Source organism: Anomaloglossus baeobatrachus, chromosome 2 (assembly GCF_048569485.1).
Source record: "Anomaloglossus baeobatrachus isolate aAnoBae1 chromosome 2, aAnoBae1.hap1, whole genome shotgun sequence".
In the NCBI taxonomy this organism is placed as follows: Eukaryota; Metazoa; Chordata; class Amphibia; order Anura; family Aromobatidae; genus Anomaloglossus; species Anomaloglossus baeobatrachus.
The window spans coordinates 234,084,502-234,100,035 of NC_134354.1; the positions used below are offsets into that span (position 1 = coordinate 234,084,502).

Genomic DNA, 15,534 nt, shown 5'->3' on the forward strand with positions numbered 1-15,534 from the left:
AAGTAGATAAGACTTAGGTGCTAGATATATAGGTTAATATTTCCAAGCCGCTGAGGTTCTGTACACTGGTGCCAATCCTTCCACTTCACTGATGTAAGTTTGCGTAATACCAGTGTTAATAAAGACTCCTATATAAAGGTTCCGTTAAAAGCTTCTGAAAAGCACCACACAGAGAGTCATTATGTATAATTTAAGCTCCCGTCTTTTCTATTTATTTCCTTTTCTAAGGAAGTCAGCAAGGAGGCTCAAATATGAAGATCTTTCAATATTGCTTGAGTCTTGCCGGAAAATTTGCCCCGGGTGCTGTGGGTGGCACAGAATTTGACTGACTGGTTCGTCACACTGGTAAGGGGTTACAGGGTTGCACTGATTCAAAGACTAAAGATATTTGACAGAGGGAACGAGGAGAGCAGAGTGTGCACATTGGTCCCTGTGTAGCACTGCAGGGTTTTAGGTTACAGTCTCAGCCTCTCCAGCTTTTTATCTTATCTTACAGGAATAGAAAGTTTTTTTTTCCAAGAGCTGGTACAGAGAAGACAGACGGATGCGAATCTTGGCTGAGAAATCTGTCTATATGCCAGTGCAGCCCAGAAGCTGTTGTCAGCCTGAATTTCATTCCTATTTACCTATTCGCTCTGGCGACACAGAGTTAACAAAACTCCTTCATCAAAAACTGTTTCTTTGCGGCACAGTCCTGTAGCGTGATGGAAAGAAGCATTTTGATTTCTCGATGAAGGATTTTCATGTGTTTTGCCGTAATCATCGCCTTCTACTTACTTTGGAAAATATTTCCTGCTAATCGTCTCGCTGTTTTTTTCGTGGATTGTCAGTGCTGCCAATTGATTCTTCCATTAGAGCATCATAATGGTGATGCGCAGAGGGAGATCATTTGCTGTTTTCAGTATTCCTATGGAGTTTGACCTCAATGAGCGAGCCTGAAAACGGGAATGGCACAGCGGAGGACTGAGACAACTGCAGCATGTTTTGGAGTTGTGACAAAGAAAATCCGCAGCCTTTTCCGGCACTTCCCAAAGTCAAAGTCATGGTCGGAAGGTTTCCATCTTCTCCCGACACCCAGCCATGAGCTACTGATAGTGAGAGGTATGTCTACTATGTATGGACATATGAGAAGTACAATCTTGTATCCGTCTATAATGTTTTAGTTTCCAAAAGTGATGTCCACAAGCCGGATGCTAGAAGTTAGGGAAAGTTTCCAAAAAGTTTTCAAGAATAGTTTTAAAAGACCATATTATATATAAAGTATCTTCATACAGGTAGTTAATTGTGTGGAATGGAAAAAGTGCAAGTCTAATTGTATCTCCTAGCGGCATAATTGGGAAATTACCTCGGTATTGGGTTTTAGGACACCAACAAGGCACATTGTCTTGGCCACTGTAGTTAGATACAGGGCTAAGACGATGATCTGAATCTTGTCCCACGGTAAAGGAAAGCCTAACTATGGCTTTGTAGTGCTCATATAAGGCTACTTTGGACTCTGTATGGCCCTAACTTTTTTGTTCCTAAAATTCAGAAGTTAGATATTGAGCCCTGGATGTTGGGTACTGGCGTGAAGAAATATCTGCTATATAGAGCACTGACAAAAACTTTTATTAATATTATTAGTTTTATACAAGGTGATACTGAGAGTTAATGAGAAAATGTCAGTCAATGTTATAAAAAGAACTGCAAGTATACATATTTAATGTAACTGTCTAAGGGGTGTTGAAAACATGTTTCGCAATCATGGATAAAACCTTTTTGTTATGGACGTCCTGTAAGAGACAGCAATGAAAATTAATTCAATTTTCTTCATAAAAATGGATATGGTTTGATGTAGATAGGTGACGGCACCAATGTATCCATCATTCAGTCCTGAAGCTTACCCTGTGAGTAAACTTTTTGGAGTCTCTCATTACTGGAGTTGTCCCTTATATTATTGTACTGGGCAAACGGATATATTGTATGAATACCAAAAATGGGATGAGTTCAAGAATTATGATAATAAAATCATTATTTTATTAGTGATTTTTTTATGGAAAATTTTAACAACGAGCATAAAAATCATATATACAATAAGCCGGATTAGAAAAAAAAAATCAGAATAGAAGAAAGAGGGAATGTAGGACACCTGCATAGGTAAGATATAGCGCAAACAAATGGTGTAAATGTAACCTAGGATAAAAACAATAAGCAGTATGTAAATAAATAGTAATAGTATATGTAAATAACATGGGGTACTTAGCTGACACTATATGATCAAAAAAGCTAAAATGTCATCCAGCCGTGACTAGGTGTACCCAATCAGGGTGGTCCTATCGCATCGTTAGCATTTCACCTCTCTAGGTGCCAGCAGGCCTCAATAGAGAGGGGCAGTACAGGATCCAGGCCTGACTATTTTGCACCTGCTTGTGGAAAGTAGTAGAATAAGAAATAAAAGTAATGCACCTCATATGAGTATTCCCAATACAATATATAGTGCAATTATACCAAACATTAAGAGAAAAAAAACAGCAATGTAAGCAGAGAGATCCTAATTATGCAGGTAGATATTCTCCAACATGCGTTTCGCGTTTGTCGCTTCATCTGGGGCTGTCACATAATCTTGACAGAGCTGAAGCCAATCACTTAGCTCAGCAACTCTACTATTGTAGATGGCATGAGCCGCTGAGCTCAGTGACTGGCTGTCTTGCTGTTGACATGACATCACCACTGCAACCAAAAACAGAACCATGGCAGTAGCAAAGACACAGCAATGTACCTGAGGAGGGTAAGCAAAGCACAGTTTGTTTTCTAACACTTACAGATTGCTAAATGTGGAAAAATCCTTTCAATATTTCTTGTAACTGCTTTACATTCCTTGTGAACGAAAAACTTTTTTCCATTCAACCTCACTGGAACTATCTTCTTGGACTTCTACTTCTGGAGGGTCCAGATCCAGAGCAAAAATGTATGTCGAGAAAAAGTCCGCTGCTGCTGTTGAGTAATGTCATCAGGCCTCAATATCCCGGGACAACTTATAGGAACTGGAGATAGGACTAGCCTAGAGTCTCATAGGCTCTATGATATATTTGCCTTATCTCGTAGTGCCACATCACAGTGCCGCTGCCATGGCATTTCATGATAATCATGTCTTAGTATCATGTTATGCACAACCTCAACTGCAGTGTAAGGGGTATAGAAGACGCTAGTGACTACTGCACATTAGTAACACGATAATCAATGACTGGTGTAACACCAGAAGAAAGGTCACAGGCTCCTGAGCAGGGCTCAGTTACAGATGGAGGAACTCGTAAGGAGACAGAGCTGACGATCGATGAATCAGACTCTGCCCATTTAAAGATACAGATCACCCATTTCTTTCTCTTGTTTTCCTTATGTCATCTTATAATCATACTTTTGGTGATCTTCATAACACTCGGTAACATCTCACTGTCTCATTATATTAATCTTTTTAATATAGAATGTGACAGGTAATAAGCACATTTAAACATTCTGATTTCATTTGTAGCGATGCACCAGTGTTGCCATAGTAACTCAGCAACACTGCCATCATTGCAGAATGAAATCTTGGGCGCTTCTGGAAAGGCTTTTATGCCCACTGTTACTATGGCAACATGCCAGCCATATAGATGGAAAACATTTATATAGGATAAGCTATGCCAGATACTGAAGCAGTAACAGACTCTTCTCACACAGGAATTAACTCCTTGAAAGCTCAGTAGACGAAGGACTTATCACTCGAATAAGGAGCTATGTGCTGCTTATAATATACTGCTATCAGGTGTGGCAAAACTTTCAGTAGGAATTCAGTACTTCACTTTTATATCACAAAAAGTTCGATTCATGGACACACGGCCTATCATTGGTTGCAGTGATGACATCGCTATGGACAACACATCACCACTGTGGTCAAGGACTGGCTACACATGGGGGTTGTATGTCCCCTTTACTATTCTATATCCTGCTCACATCCAATCTCACTGGATGGTTGTCAAAATGTGACTAAAGGTGTCAAGCAAGGTACAAGAGGCCTCCCAGTGAACAGTGCAACACAGCGGAAATATCTGGGTAGAATTACATCGAGGAAGACCCCTGGCGACCTATGCAACACAAACAGTACACAATACAATGGTAGGCTCTTGACCTAGGGAGAGGGGAGCGAGGTCACCTGCTGATACTCACCTTAGGCTGATCCCTGCACTCCCTAATGTTCCTAGATGAGTCCTTCCCCCCGTGCGCCGATCACATGTCTATGCCTTTGCTGGCCCTGAACTCACCCTGACTAGTGAAGGCCAGGGACACACTAGTGTCACTACTACAATAAGATAACTGGAGGTAGGTAAGATAAACAGGTGGGGAAAGACACAACAAAAAGCACTCCTTGGTTTCTTCAGTAGGAATCTGCACAGCTGCAATATGAACAACACCACAGCTATGCAGCGATGGGCTCTTTCAACATGGCTTACCATTAGATATGAGCTACAGCTGGCATAGGGAGGAGTGAAGAGTGGCTGTTTATAGCAGAAGGGAGTGGCTGCAGCTGAGGTTACAAATACCTGTTATATCGCTGCAGGTTAGAAATTAACCTTAACCTCTTCAGTACCTGATGGATTTAAATACACTACAACTCAAGGTAAGGTCTCTTTCACACGTCTGTGTCTCCAGTACGTGTTTTGTCTGTTTCTTCACGTACCGGAGACACAGGCACACGTAGACCCATTGAAATCAATGGGTCTGCGCTCACGTGTGTATTCTGCCATGGACCGTGTGTCCGTGTGCTCCACATGTAGACATGTCCGTTTTTCTCCGGCATTACAGGTGTCACACGGAACACAAACGGGTCACATGGAACGCAAACGGACCACATGGATGTGTTCTGTGTGACACGCACCGGAGAAAACACATGTGTATGTGAGAAAAAAAAAACTTTACTCACCTTCTCCAGCCCTGCTTTCTCTGCCTCTGCTGTCACTTGCTTCCTACTGCCGCTCATTATGCTTATTGCATATTCACTTCACTGCGGCCGGAAGCAGCAGCAGCGGGGAGTCGTCAGGACCGGAGACTGAAGATCAGCACCACGGACAGCGAAGCCAAGGACCGGTGAGTAGGAAGTTCCTGTTCTCCGTGTGTTATCACGGAGAACATACATGTGACATAAACACGGCTCACGGAGGGCAATACGCACCTTTGACACGTCCGTGAAAAACGTCCGTGATTTTCACGGACGTGTGACAGAGGCCTAAATAATCAGTTGGCACTGAAGCGAATCTATGATACACAATACGCTGTCACCTTCCAATCCCAGATTCTCCCCGAGATCACATCAGGCTGTGATGCACTCGTGACAACGGCATGCATGTTTCCACACAGCGCAGTGAGAAGAAATATCTTTAATCCAGGCATAGTGTATAATATATATATATATATATATATATATATATATATATATATATATATATATTATATATATATATTAAAAAAAGTCTCCAAGAATGCAGTGTAAAGTTGGGCACTATATATTAGAAATTCAGCTATGATGATGTTAGTTGTGTCTGAATGAACAGATAAACAGCAAAATCTTTTTCATTGCCCCAATCAACGTAAAAAAATAAATTACTTTGCAAATCATCTTAATGAACAAATATCCCACTGTTTTGACTTTACAACTCCTGTAAATACCTACAGTATGTGTCTCCATGGTTACAGTATACAAACAAACCCTGTGTAGTCTGAAGCGGTCATACTTATTTTAATCTGTCTCCTACTTTTTTCTATTTTATCGAATGCATGTGTGATACAATAAATTCACTTCTAGAATATTGATCAAACGTCCTTTTTAATTGTTTTATTAGAAATTTTACTGGTAGGTACAAACATGGTTGAATTGGTACCAGCTTAACACTACAAGTCCCAGAAATTTCGAGCTCCCCCTTGAAGTACCGAAAGAGGGTCAAATGACCCTTAAGCTGGGTTCACACATAGCGACAGCGATGTCGCTGTTACGTCACCATTTTCTGTGACGCAACGGCGACCTTGTAAGTCGCTGTTATGATCGCTGCTTTGCTGTCCAACACAGCAGCCGAAGCAGCGATCATAACGACACGCGTCGCTGTGCTACATGTGCAGAGAGCAGGGAGCCTCGCAGACTGCTTAACGCTGGCTCCCTGGACTCCTAGCTACAGTACACATCGGGTTAATTACCCGATGTGTACTGCAGCTACATGTGCAGAGAGTAGGGAGCAGCGCACACTGCTTAGCGCTGGCTCCCTGCACTCCTAGCTACAGTACACATCGGGTTAATTACCCGGTCGTTGCTGATTGTCCAGCTTCATTTTTTGGTCGTCGCTCTCCCACTGTGATGCACACATCGCTGTGTGTGACAGCGAGAGAGCGACGAAATGAAGCGAGCAGGGAGCAGGAGCCAGCGTCTGGCAGCTGCGGTAAGCTGTAACCAGGGTAAACATCGGGTAACAAAGGGAAGACCTTTCCTTAGTTACCCGATATTTACCTTAGTTACCAACGTCCGCCCTCGCTGCAAGTGCCTGCTCCCTGCACATGTAGCTGCAGTACACATCGGGTAATTAACCCGATGTGTACTGTAGCTAGGAGTGCAGGGAGCCAGCGCTAAGCAGTGTGCGCGGCTCCCTGCTCTCTGCACATGTAGCACAGCGACGCGTGTCGTTATGATCGCTGCTGCGTCGCTGTGTTTGACAGCTAAGCAGCGATCATAACAGCAATTTACAAGGTCGCTGTTGCGTCACAGAAAATGGTGACGTAACAGCGATGTCGTTGTCGCTGTCGCTATGTGTGAACCCAGCTTTAGTCCTAACTGAATAGAACTAGCTAGAAACTAAATGGCTAAATTCATTGGAAAACAACAACCTCCTGTGGTGTGACAGTAATGGCCTTAATTACAGAACAAAAGACAGTGATTATAGGATGTTAGCAAAAATACTTCAGGTCATTCCATCCGTCTCTGGGTTCCAAAGGTAGAAATGTTAAATGAGCCCTCTCTGGGACTTCTAGTGTTAAATTAGAAGTCTTTCATATACTGTGCAGAGCCAGAGCGGTTTAATAAAATTAATAAGAACTAAAGAATGGTAGAAATTTTACACACATCCCAACGTATCACTCCATGTTCATATCCATTAGGTGATCTAAGATAGAATTTAGGAATTCTTTAGCTCATCATAGCAAAATATGATCTATCTATCCTGACTCCCCCATACACAGGGACACCTGGATCTGAGTTGTAATTGTTTACTATGAGAGAGCCACTAATAATGGCTTATCTCCACGATGAACAAGAGGGTTTGTCATTGAAATTTAACAGGCCACATCCTTCTCTCCATGGCATACACATTAGATGGTTGGCCAATCCTACCAAAATCTGTGGGTTTGGCCACCTTTTATCTAATGTGTCCATAAAAGCTCTTTAAAAAAATGTGAGTAAGCAACAACAACCTAAATTAAGTTCATGTTGGTAGCCGAGACTATAGACAGCATGAGAAATAGGGGACCCTCTCAGTTTGTTTTGGCCGATAAAAGACTCAGGCCCCAATTAATTATTGCATTTGCACTTGCTTCTTTAGTGATGTTTTTGGAGTTTATCGCCTTTTTTAAAATCTATTTTATATGTGTTTGCTTGATTTTTTTGATTTTTTTTTATAAGTTCTCCACTGTGGATAGGGTTGAGGGTTTCCGGATGTTTACCCATGAGTCATCATCGGCAACTGTTCAAAAGTCGCAAAATTTGTTACAAATGTACTACAGTCCCCCAATGGAGTGATTTTGTATATCTGAAATTTAGGGGCATGTTTTGCGACATTATGCAAAATGTCCTCTGAATGGAAACAGCTCATATGTAGTGACTCACCACTTATGAAGGGGTACCTTCACAAAATGTCTGTATGTTCCAAAAGAGATTATAGACGGGTTCTCGTCCTGTGACAACCCCTCTAACAGATCCAGTAAAGTTTCACCAAAGTGCCCCTTTAAAAAAAAGTCTCCTGCTGTCATTTCTTTCTTGTGCAAAAGGGAAAATGGAGAAAAAAAGAAGACTTTACTTACGTAAGCATGGAAATGTTGGTAATTAAGCTCTAATTAGAGCCTTTTATTTTCATTTCACAGAAGCATGTACATTGTAATTACTAGTTTAATTCTCCCAATGGCTTCATAAAATTAGCTGCTTACAAAAGCGAGCCATGTCATGTCTCAGGGCTGTGACCCTCCTAATTGGTAGAAAGATATAAAAGGAATCAGTAAATACAGTAATACTAGAAATATATTGCCAGCATCTCAATTTTATAACCCTTTTTATAACCGTCTTATGTTCTTATTTATTAGCCCAGAGTCACGCGACCATTTTCTCCACATCCAATAAAATCGTTTCTACTATGCTTATCACATACCTATCAGATTCTGATCAGAGTTTGATTAGATTGTGTCCAGATTTCCTTAACAATTTCTCCACATTCTCTATAGTGTCAGTCTGTTTCGTCCCTACGGACCCATAGAGTTGAATGGGTGAATCTGATTCTCAATGCAAATCAGGAATTCTGCAGTTTTTATCCTCAAACCAACTTAGTCCATGGAAAATATCAGACATGTGCACAGCTCGATAAAATAACATGGGATGAGTGCTAAACGATGGACAACACTCATCTGGTTATACGGTCATCTACATGAGCCCTTAAAGAGAATATGTCTGCAGGTTTTTGCTACCTCATCTGAGAGTAGCGTAATGTAGGCAGAGATCTTGAAACCAACGGTGTATCACTTAGATTACTGGGTGCAGCCTTTCTGACACAATCTGCATTTTTAGCTTTAGTCATGTAGCAGAGTCCAGAAAGCTGTCCCCTCCCACACCAGGCTCTCAATAGAGATTGTACATAGTAAGAGGAGGGGGCGTGCCAGACTGCCATGCACAAGAGTTTCTGTCTGAGCAATGATAAGGGTCCTGCTGCTTAAACAAACAGAAAATAAACAACAGATCGGAGTGTGACAAGACAGGCAGCCCTGAATTTTCTGTGTTAACCCTTGCAGCATGCTGAGAAGCTTACATAGCAAACACCTGCTGACAGATTCCCTTTAATGAGAGTCTAAAGCTAAAATCATTGGACTCTCATTAGTTAAATTACTTGTTATTGATGTAGTTTTTTGCCTAGTACACGGATATACAGCACCAGCAGTTTTCACAGGGGAGCTAGTAAGAAAAACAACACTGTGCAAGAGCTGATATATGGCAATCTAACTTTAGTAAAGATTACTCCTCTTGTTCCTGTACCATGCTTGTAGGATTGGACTAGATGAAGTCAGGTGTGCGCACCTACTGAATATGGATATGAAAAGGTTAACAGTTGTGTACACCTTTCATTGATTTATTTTTTAATTTCTCATTTGCATGATGCAAAATCAAGGTGAATTTGTCAGAAAAATTTGTCGAAACTGGTGATTTTGGATTTTAGAATATTTGTTCAAGTGTACAGGAGCAGAACAAAGCTTACTAGAAAGATACCTAAACAGAACCAAGCTTACTACTTAGATATAGAACAGAACCAAGCTAACTACATGGATACTGGAGCAGAACCAACCTTTCCACACAGATATGGGACTAGAACACAACTTACTATATAGATACTATAATATTTAGATTTAATTTATAGATTAATTTAATATATAACTAACATATAGATAGATATATAGAAATATGTTTACTACATAGATACAGGAATATAACCAAGATTACTTCATAGATGTGGTATCAAAACCAAGATTGCTAAATAGATAATGGAGCATAACCAAGCCTAATACACATATAGGAGAACAGAATCAAACTTATTACATAGATGCAGAAGCAGAATCAAGGTTACCACATACAGTAGATATGGTATCAGAACCAAGTTAACAACATAGATATTATACAAAAAACAAGTCTACTACATCGATGTGCAATCAGAACCAAGCTTGCTACTTAGATATGGGTCCAAAACCAATCATATCACATAGATAAGTGAACAGAACCAAGCTTATTACATATATCGATGCATAACCAAGCTTACTACTTAGATAGAAGCACAAAACCAAGCTTACTATGAAGATAAGGAAACAGAACTATGTTCTGTACGAAGTAGATACGAGTACCAAGCAAAGCTTACTACATGGATATACAAGCAATACCAAGCTTACCACATAGTTATGTGAATAGAATCAAGCTTACTACATACTGTAGATACAGGACAATAACCAAGCTAACTATATAGATACAGGAACAGAACCAAGGTTACTACATATTTACAGGAACAGAATGAAGCATACAACATAAATATGGGCACCGAACCAAAATTACTGAATATATATGAGAAGACAACCAAGCGAAATTCATGAATGTGCAAACTGAACCAAGCTTACAGCAAAGATATGTGAACAGACAGAACCAAGCTTACTAGATAGATGCAGAACAGAACCAAGCTTGTTACATAGATAAGCAAGCATAACCAGGCTTATAGTAAAGATAAATGAACAGAACCAAGCTTACTACATAGATACGTGAGCAAAACCAAGCTTGTTGCAAAGGAGATATGTGAACAGAACCCAGTTTACTACCTAGATATGGGAATAAAAGGGATCGTATTACATAAAAATGAAAGCAGAAACAAGCTTACTAGATAGTTATAGTACCAGAACCTAGTTTAGTACATAGTGTAGTATATTACATGGAAAAGTTATTGAAGGGATCTATATGTCTCCTACAATCTTGCTATATACTGAAGAAAACCAGCTAGGGGTTATAATCTTGCACTACAGACCCTGTTGAAGGGCACCTTATAGGTGTTCATACTGTATAACCAAGCTATTGTGCCGCCCCGGCGCAGACCGGGGTGCTCGGATTCGGGGTGGCTGTGGCTCGAGGGGTCTGGACTCGGGCTCGGCAAACATTCCGATCCTTGAAAAAGGGATTATTTACAGTGGAGAAGTTCATGACGCCACCTGCGGGTTGCGGTTTTGGGAGTATCGCCACTGCTTGAAGGAGTATCACGGCAGATGGTGTGGAGCAGCAAGGTGTCAGTCCCTCCGCAGGTAGGGAAGGCCCCGGCATCTGGGGTTTTGGCGGATTTGGGAAGGCAGGATGCAGGGATCAGGGTACTCACTGTGGTAGTCATGGTGTTGGATGAGGTTTATAAGGAAGACACACACACTGCAGGTAAACCAAAGTCTCTGTGTACCACTGCCACTGCGGGGAGCCCGGCCAGATGTCCGCTCCCACCGGTGTCACTTGGTAATCCAGAGCCTGCCTCCGTGCGCAATTTAGTGTTCTGTTTGTGGCCCCTTGGCTTCAAGCTGTTAGGACCCCACTCACTATGTGTAGTGGGGAAGGCAGAGCAGTACACATGGACCTCATTAAAAGTAAAAGGCAACAGCTTCAATAGGTATAAGCACACAGAGAAAGACAGAAGTCTTTAGATTTGCCTAGAGATCCATATATCCCACAGTCAAAAATGGCAACAAAAAACTCTATAGTACACTTAGATATTTATTAGACAGCAAGTACATGGGATATAAAAGTTATCAATACATTAAAGACAGGATTTTGACAAGGACAGGTGAAAGAATCCCCATGTGGGGCCACATGCAAAACAGTATACAGAATAGCTCCCCGGTAAGAAAGGTGCTGAGTGGTAAAACCAAGCATTCATATGGAGCGGAATAGCAGAAAAATACTTTAGTAAATAAGCTGAGCAAAGTCAGAGATCTGCATGCTAAAAATCCAGTAAGCTAAAGGAATCACAACAGCACAGAGTACCAATACAAGGGAGCTTACCAAAATCAAGTAGGTCGCATGGGGACACACATGGGACTTGCCCCCATGTGTGTCCACATGCAACCTACTTGATTGTGATTCCTTTAGCTTACTGGATTTTTAGCATGCAGATTTCTGACTCTGCTCAGCTTATTTACTAAAGTAATTTTCTGCTATTCCGCTCCATATGAATGCTTGGTTTTACCACTCAGCACCTTTCTTACCGGGGAGCTATTCTGTATACTGTTTTTCATGTGGCCCCACATGGGGATTCTTTCACCTGTCCTTGTCAAAATTCTGTCTTTAATGTATTGATAACTTTTATATCCCATGTACTTGCTGTCTAATAAATATCTATGTTTACTATAGAGCTTTTTATTGCCATTTTTGAACGTGGGATATATGGATATCTAGGCAAATCTAAAGACTTCTGTCTTTCTCTGTGTGCTTATCACTATGTGTAGTGTAGCTGTGCTCGTAAGGGCTGGCATTTGGGACTTCAGTGGGGCACCTTGGCTGGAAAACCCTGCGTTGTGCTGATGCCTTCAATCTCTGAGCTCTTAGGGAAGTTCGTGAATATGTTCCGCCCCCGTGCCAGCAGCCGGTGCTGCTCGGATCCGGATCTACGGTATGGCTCAGGGGTTCTCCGGACCCGGGGGTCGTGTGGACACTCTGAATAAAAGGGGACGTATTTATACGGGATTGGTTATAGAATGTCTGTGACGCCACCCACGGTGTGTGGTGAGATGTAGCACCACCGCTGCCATTGAGTGACTTCCGGGGATGTTGGGCAGGCAGCTGGATGTTAACCCCTCCGTAGGTAGAGATGGATGTCCCGGGGCCCAGTGTCTCTATGCTAAGGATGGTGATTGCAGGGGCCGGCGCACCTGGCCAGGCCGGGGGTGTTACTCACGGTCAAATAAAGCACACAAGTCCTGTGGTAAACCAAGGTGATGGTGGCCGGCTGCCGCAGACGGGTGTATCTGATCTCACACCCGGGTTTGTAGTCAAAGTCTCTCTCCTCTGCACTCAGTGTTTTGTAGGTAGGACTTCCCAGTGTGAAACACGGGAGTCTGCTCCCGGTCCTTTGGTTGGGAGCCGTGCCCGTCTGACACTGACTCTTGGGATCTACGGGCCCTGGCGGTTGCCCTATCCCTCTCGGTGGGTGGTTGTCTACTTTTCGGGACTTAGGTTGGGACAGGACCTAAAATCCTGCCCTCAATTGGTTAATTAGCTAGGCCGTTGGTGCCGGTCCTGGCTTCAGTGTCCAAGTACCCCCTCTGTGCACACGGTTTCCGGGTCGGTTCTCCGGTGTCGGTACCGGCGGGCTACAACCCTGTCCCGGTCCACCTAGGATCTCCGGCAGCCGTCTTCCCATCTCCTGCAGACTCTGGCTACCATCTGCCACCTAGCCAGTACGTCAGGGCTCCGATCCTGACGCCTGTCAGCTTTGCACCTCCACTCCACTCCAACTTGAACTTGGTCTAGACTTAACTAACTATTTTGCCGCCCCCGGGCTCTCTAGACCCCTAGGTGGGCGTTCCCTAACTGCCTGGTCCCGCCCACTGGTGTGTCTGTCCTTCCCTGAGGGGGGTGAGCAGGGTTTCAGGTTGGCTGATTTAACCCTTTGTGGGATAGGTGTTATGCGGGGGCTTATGTATACATCTACCTGGTTTTCCAGGGCGCTACATTTATACTCTACCTCCCAGGTTAATTATCAGGACGTTGAATCGGTTCCTGACCTAGGGTCCTGTACCCCGTCGTGCTCGGTACCAGTCCGGTTATTGGGCTTTCTGCTACCGACAGTCCTCCAAGACTCTTGTCCGTCACACCCCTGTCCAACCTCCCTGCAACCGGTTACCGACTCCTCTGGTCCCGGACCACCGTCTGCGACCCAACCTTGGTCTAGCTCCCCGGAAGCTACCATTCCAACTCCTCACTGAACTGCTGTCCATCCCTCCCACCAGTCTGCCTGACCCCTAGGTGGGTGGCCCTATTCCAGCTATACCAACCCACTGGTGTGTCTGACAGGTCATGATGTGAGGTGTGGTTGGGATTTGTGGTGCTAATGGTTGTGACACTGATTGTTGGGAACCTGGAACCATGGGGGGTAGGCCCTGCACCCTAGGGAAAAGATGCAGTTCCCTGTAGCACCCTGATATATTCAGGGGCGCTATACTATGTTTTTACTGTAGTCTCTCAGCCTAGGAGAGACACAAACCATATCTCTCTGAGGGGAGACTGGGGCAGGCTATCACTTTCACGGGCATGGTTGTTCACTGGTCTCCGTTTGCCGTGCTCTTTCCTTACAATGCACACTAACAGTGCACTCTCTTTTTTAGGCTCATCACTTCTTATTAGAGCCGGTGAGGGAGCACATTGTCATTGTGCATTGAGAAGAATATTACCCCATTGCCCGGGCGTAACAACCCCTGGCTTCACGAGCAGGTTGAACTAGGCCCGTTAACTCGGGTGACATGAGCCTTAAAGCTGTGTTTCATCAACTGTTTGTCGCTATCTTTAATTTAGCTGAGCCATCACTGTACCTGAAAAGAGCATGAAACTGCAAAAGAGCGCGAAAAGCCGACCCTGCCCCCTGGGAGTGGTAACATGCAAAAGTGAAACTGGCTGCAAGAGGCCGGAAGGGGGCCAGCAGAATGCGCACTGGTATTCGGAAGCGACACCAGCCCTGCAACACTGATCTATACTACAGCAAGCGACAAGATGTCCACCCCTCCAGCCCATGGAACCCTGCCTTGGCTGGATGCGGAGCTGAATCGAATGTGTCTGCGGATGCGACTACAGATGATCCTGCAAATAGAGAACTAGCACTGAGAGGTAATGGGGATGGTGGCGGCGATGCAGACCCACGCACAATGGGTTCTGCATGAGGAGCAGCACCTGGAGCCGGTAAGCAAGGCACCTGTCGCGGGCGGGGAGGAGGGTGTCAGCACACTACGCTCACCCCTTCTGCTCGGGTCCGGCGGCTGCTGCTCAGTGGTGGCTCGAGCGGTGGGCCGGATCCCGGGGGCTTCTCGAGCGGCACTCCTCGCCCGTGAGTGAAAGGGGTTTGTTGGGTGTGGGAAATGTTTATTGTCCGTGACGCCACCCACGGTTGTGGTGATTTCACCACCGCTGCTCAGTACAGGGGTCCCGGGGATGGTGATGCGGAGCAGCCAGGTGTTGTGTTGCCCCTCCGTGGGTAGGGGTTGGTGATCCCGGGGCCCGGTGATGGTTTGGAGGTGCAGGGCCTGGTGGGAGCAGGGACGCGGGGGCAGCGCTGTGCCTTGCGGCACCGTGGTACTCACTCAGCCTGAGACGTTGACACAGTTTTTACGGTAAACCAAACGGCTGGTAAGACGGTCCCACGGACGGCTGCACTTGCTCTCCCGGTAGGTGACGGTGATGTCCCTCTTCCTTGCACCTTTGTGTACTTGTTGGTTGCGATGGGTCCCCACCGGTAACCCGCTCCCCGGCTTCAAGCTGGACCGGGGGAGCTCTACTCTTAGCCCGCAGGCGCTGGCCCTAAGAAACTGGTGCCTTGGCGGTGGCGTTGTCTCTCTTACACTGGCTGGGCTGTTGCCTTCAATCGGGACTTGGTTGTTGGGGGAATCTACGTCCCCTTCACTGACGGATTCGGCAAATTATGGCGACTCCAAGCCTTGCCGGGGTCCGAGAGGCCCCTGCCCTGGTGCTGACTGTCCTTCGGAACACTGCTCCAGACCGCCGGGCAC

The 15,534-nt window shown here is 44.5% G+C and overlaps 1 protein-coding gene across 1 annotated transcript in view; it reads left to right on the forward strand.

The window, feature by feature from the left end:
* Positions 1 to 287: 287 nt before the first annotated feature.
* RASSF5 (Ras association domain family member 5) overlaps positions 288 to 15,534 on the forward strand; it is a 217,567-nt gene continuing 202,320 nt past the window's right edge. Inside the window, exon 1 of the mRNA XM_075335707.1 lies at positions 288 to 1,101. Coding sequence (XP_075191822.1) covers positions 948 to 1,101 — 154 coding nt within the window. The 5' untranslated portion in view covers positions 288 to 947. The remainder of the gene's footprint in view (positions 1,102 to 15,534) is intronic.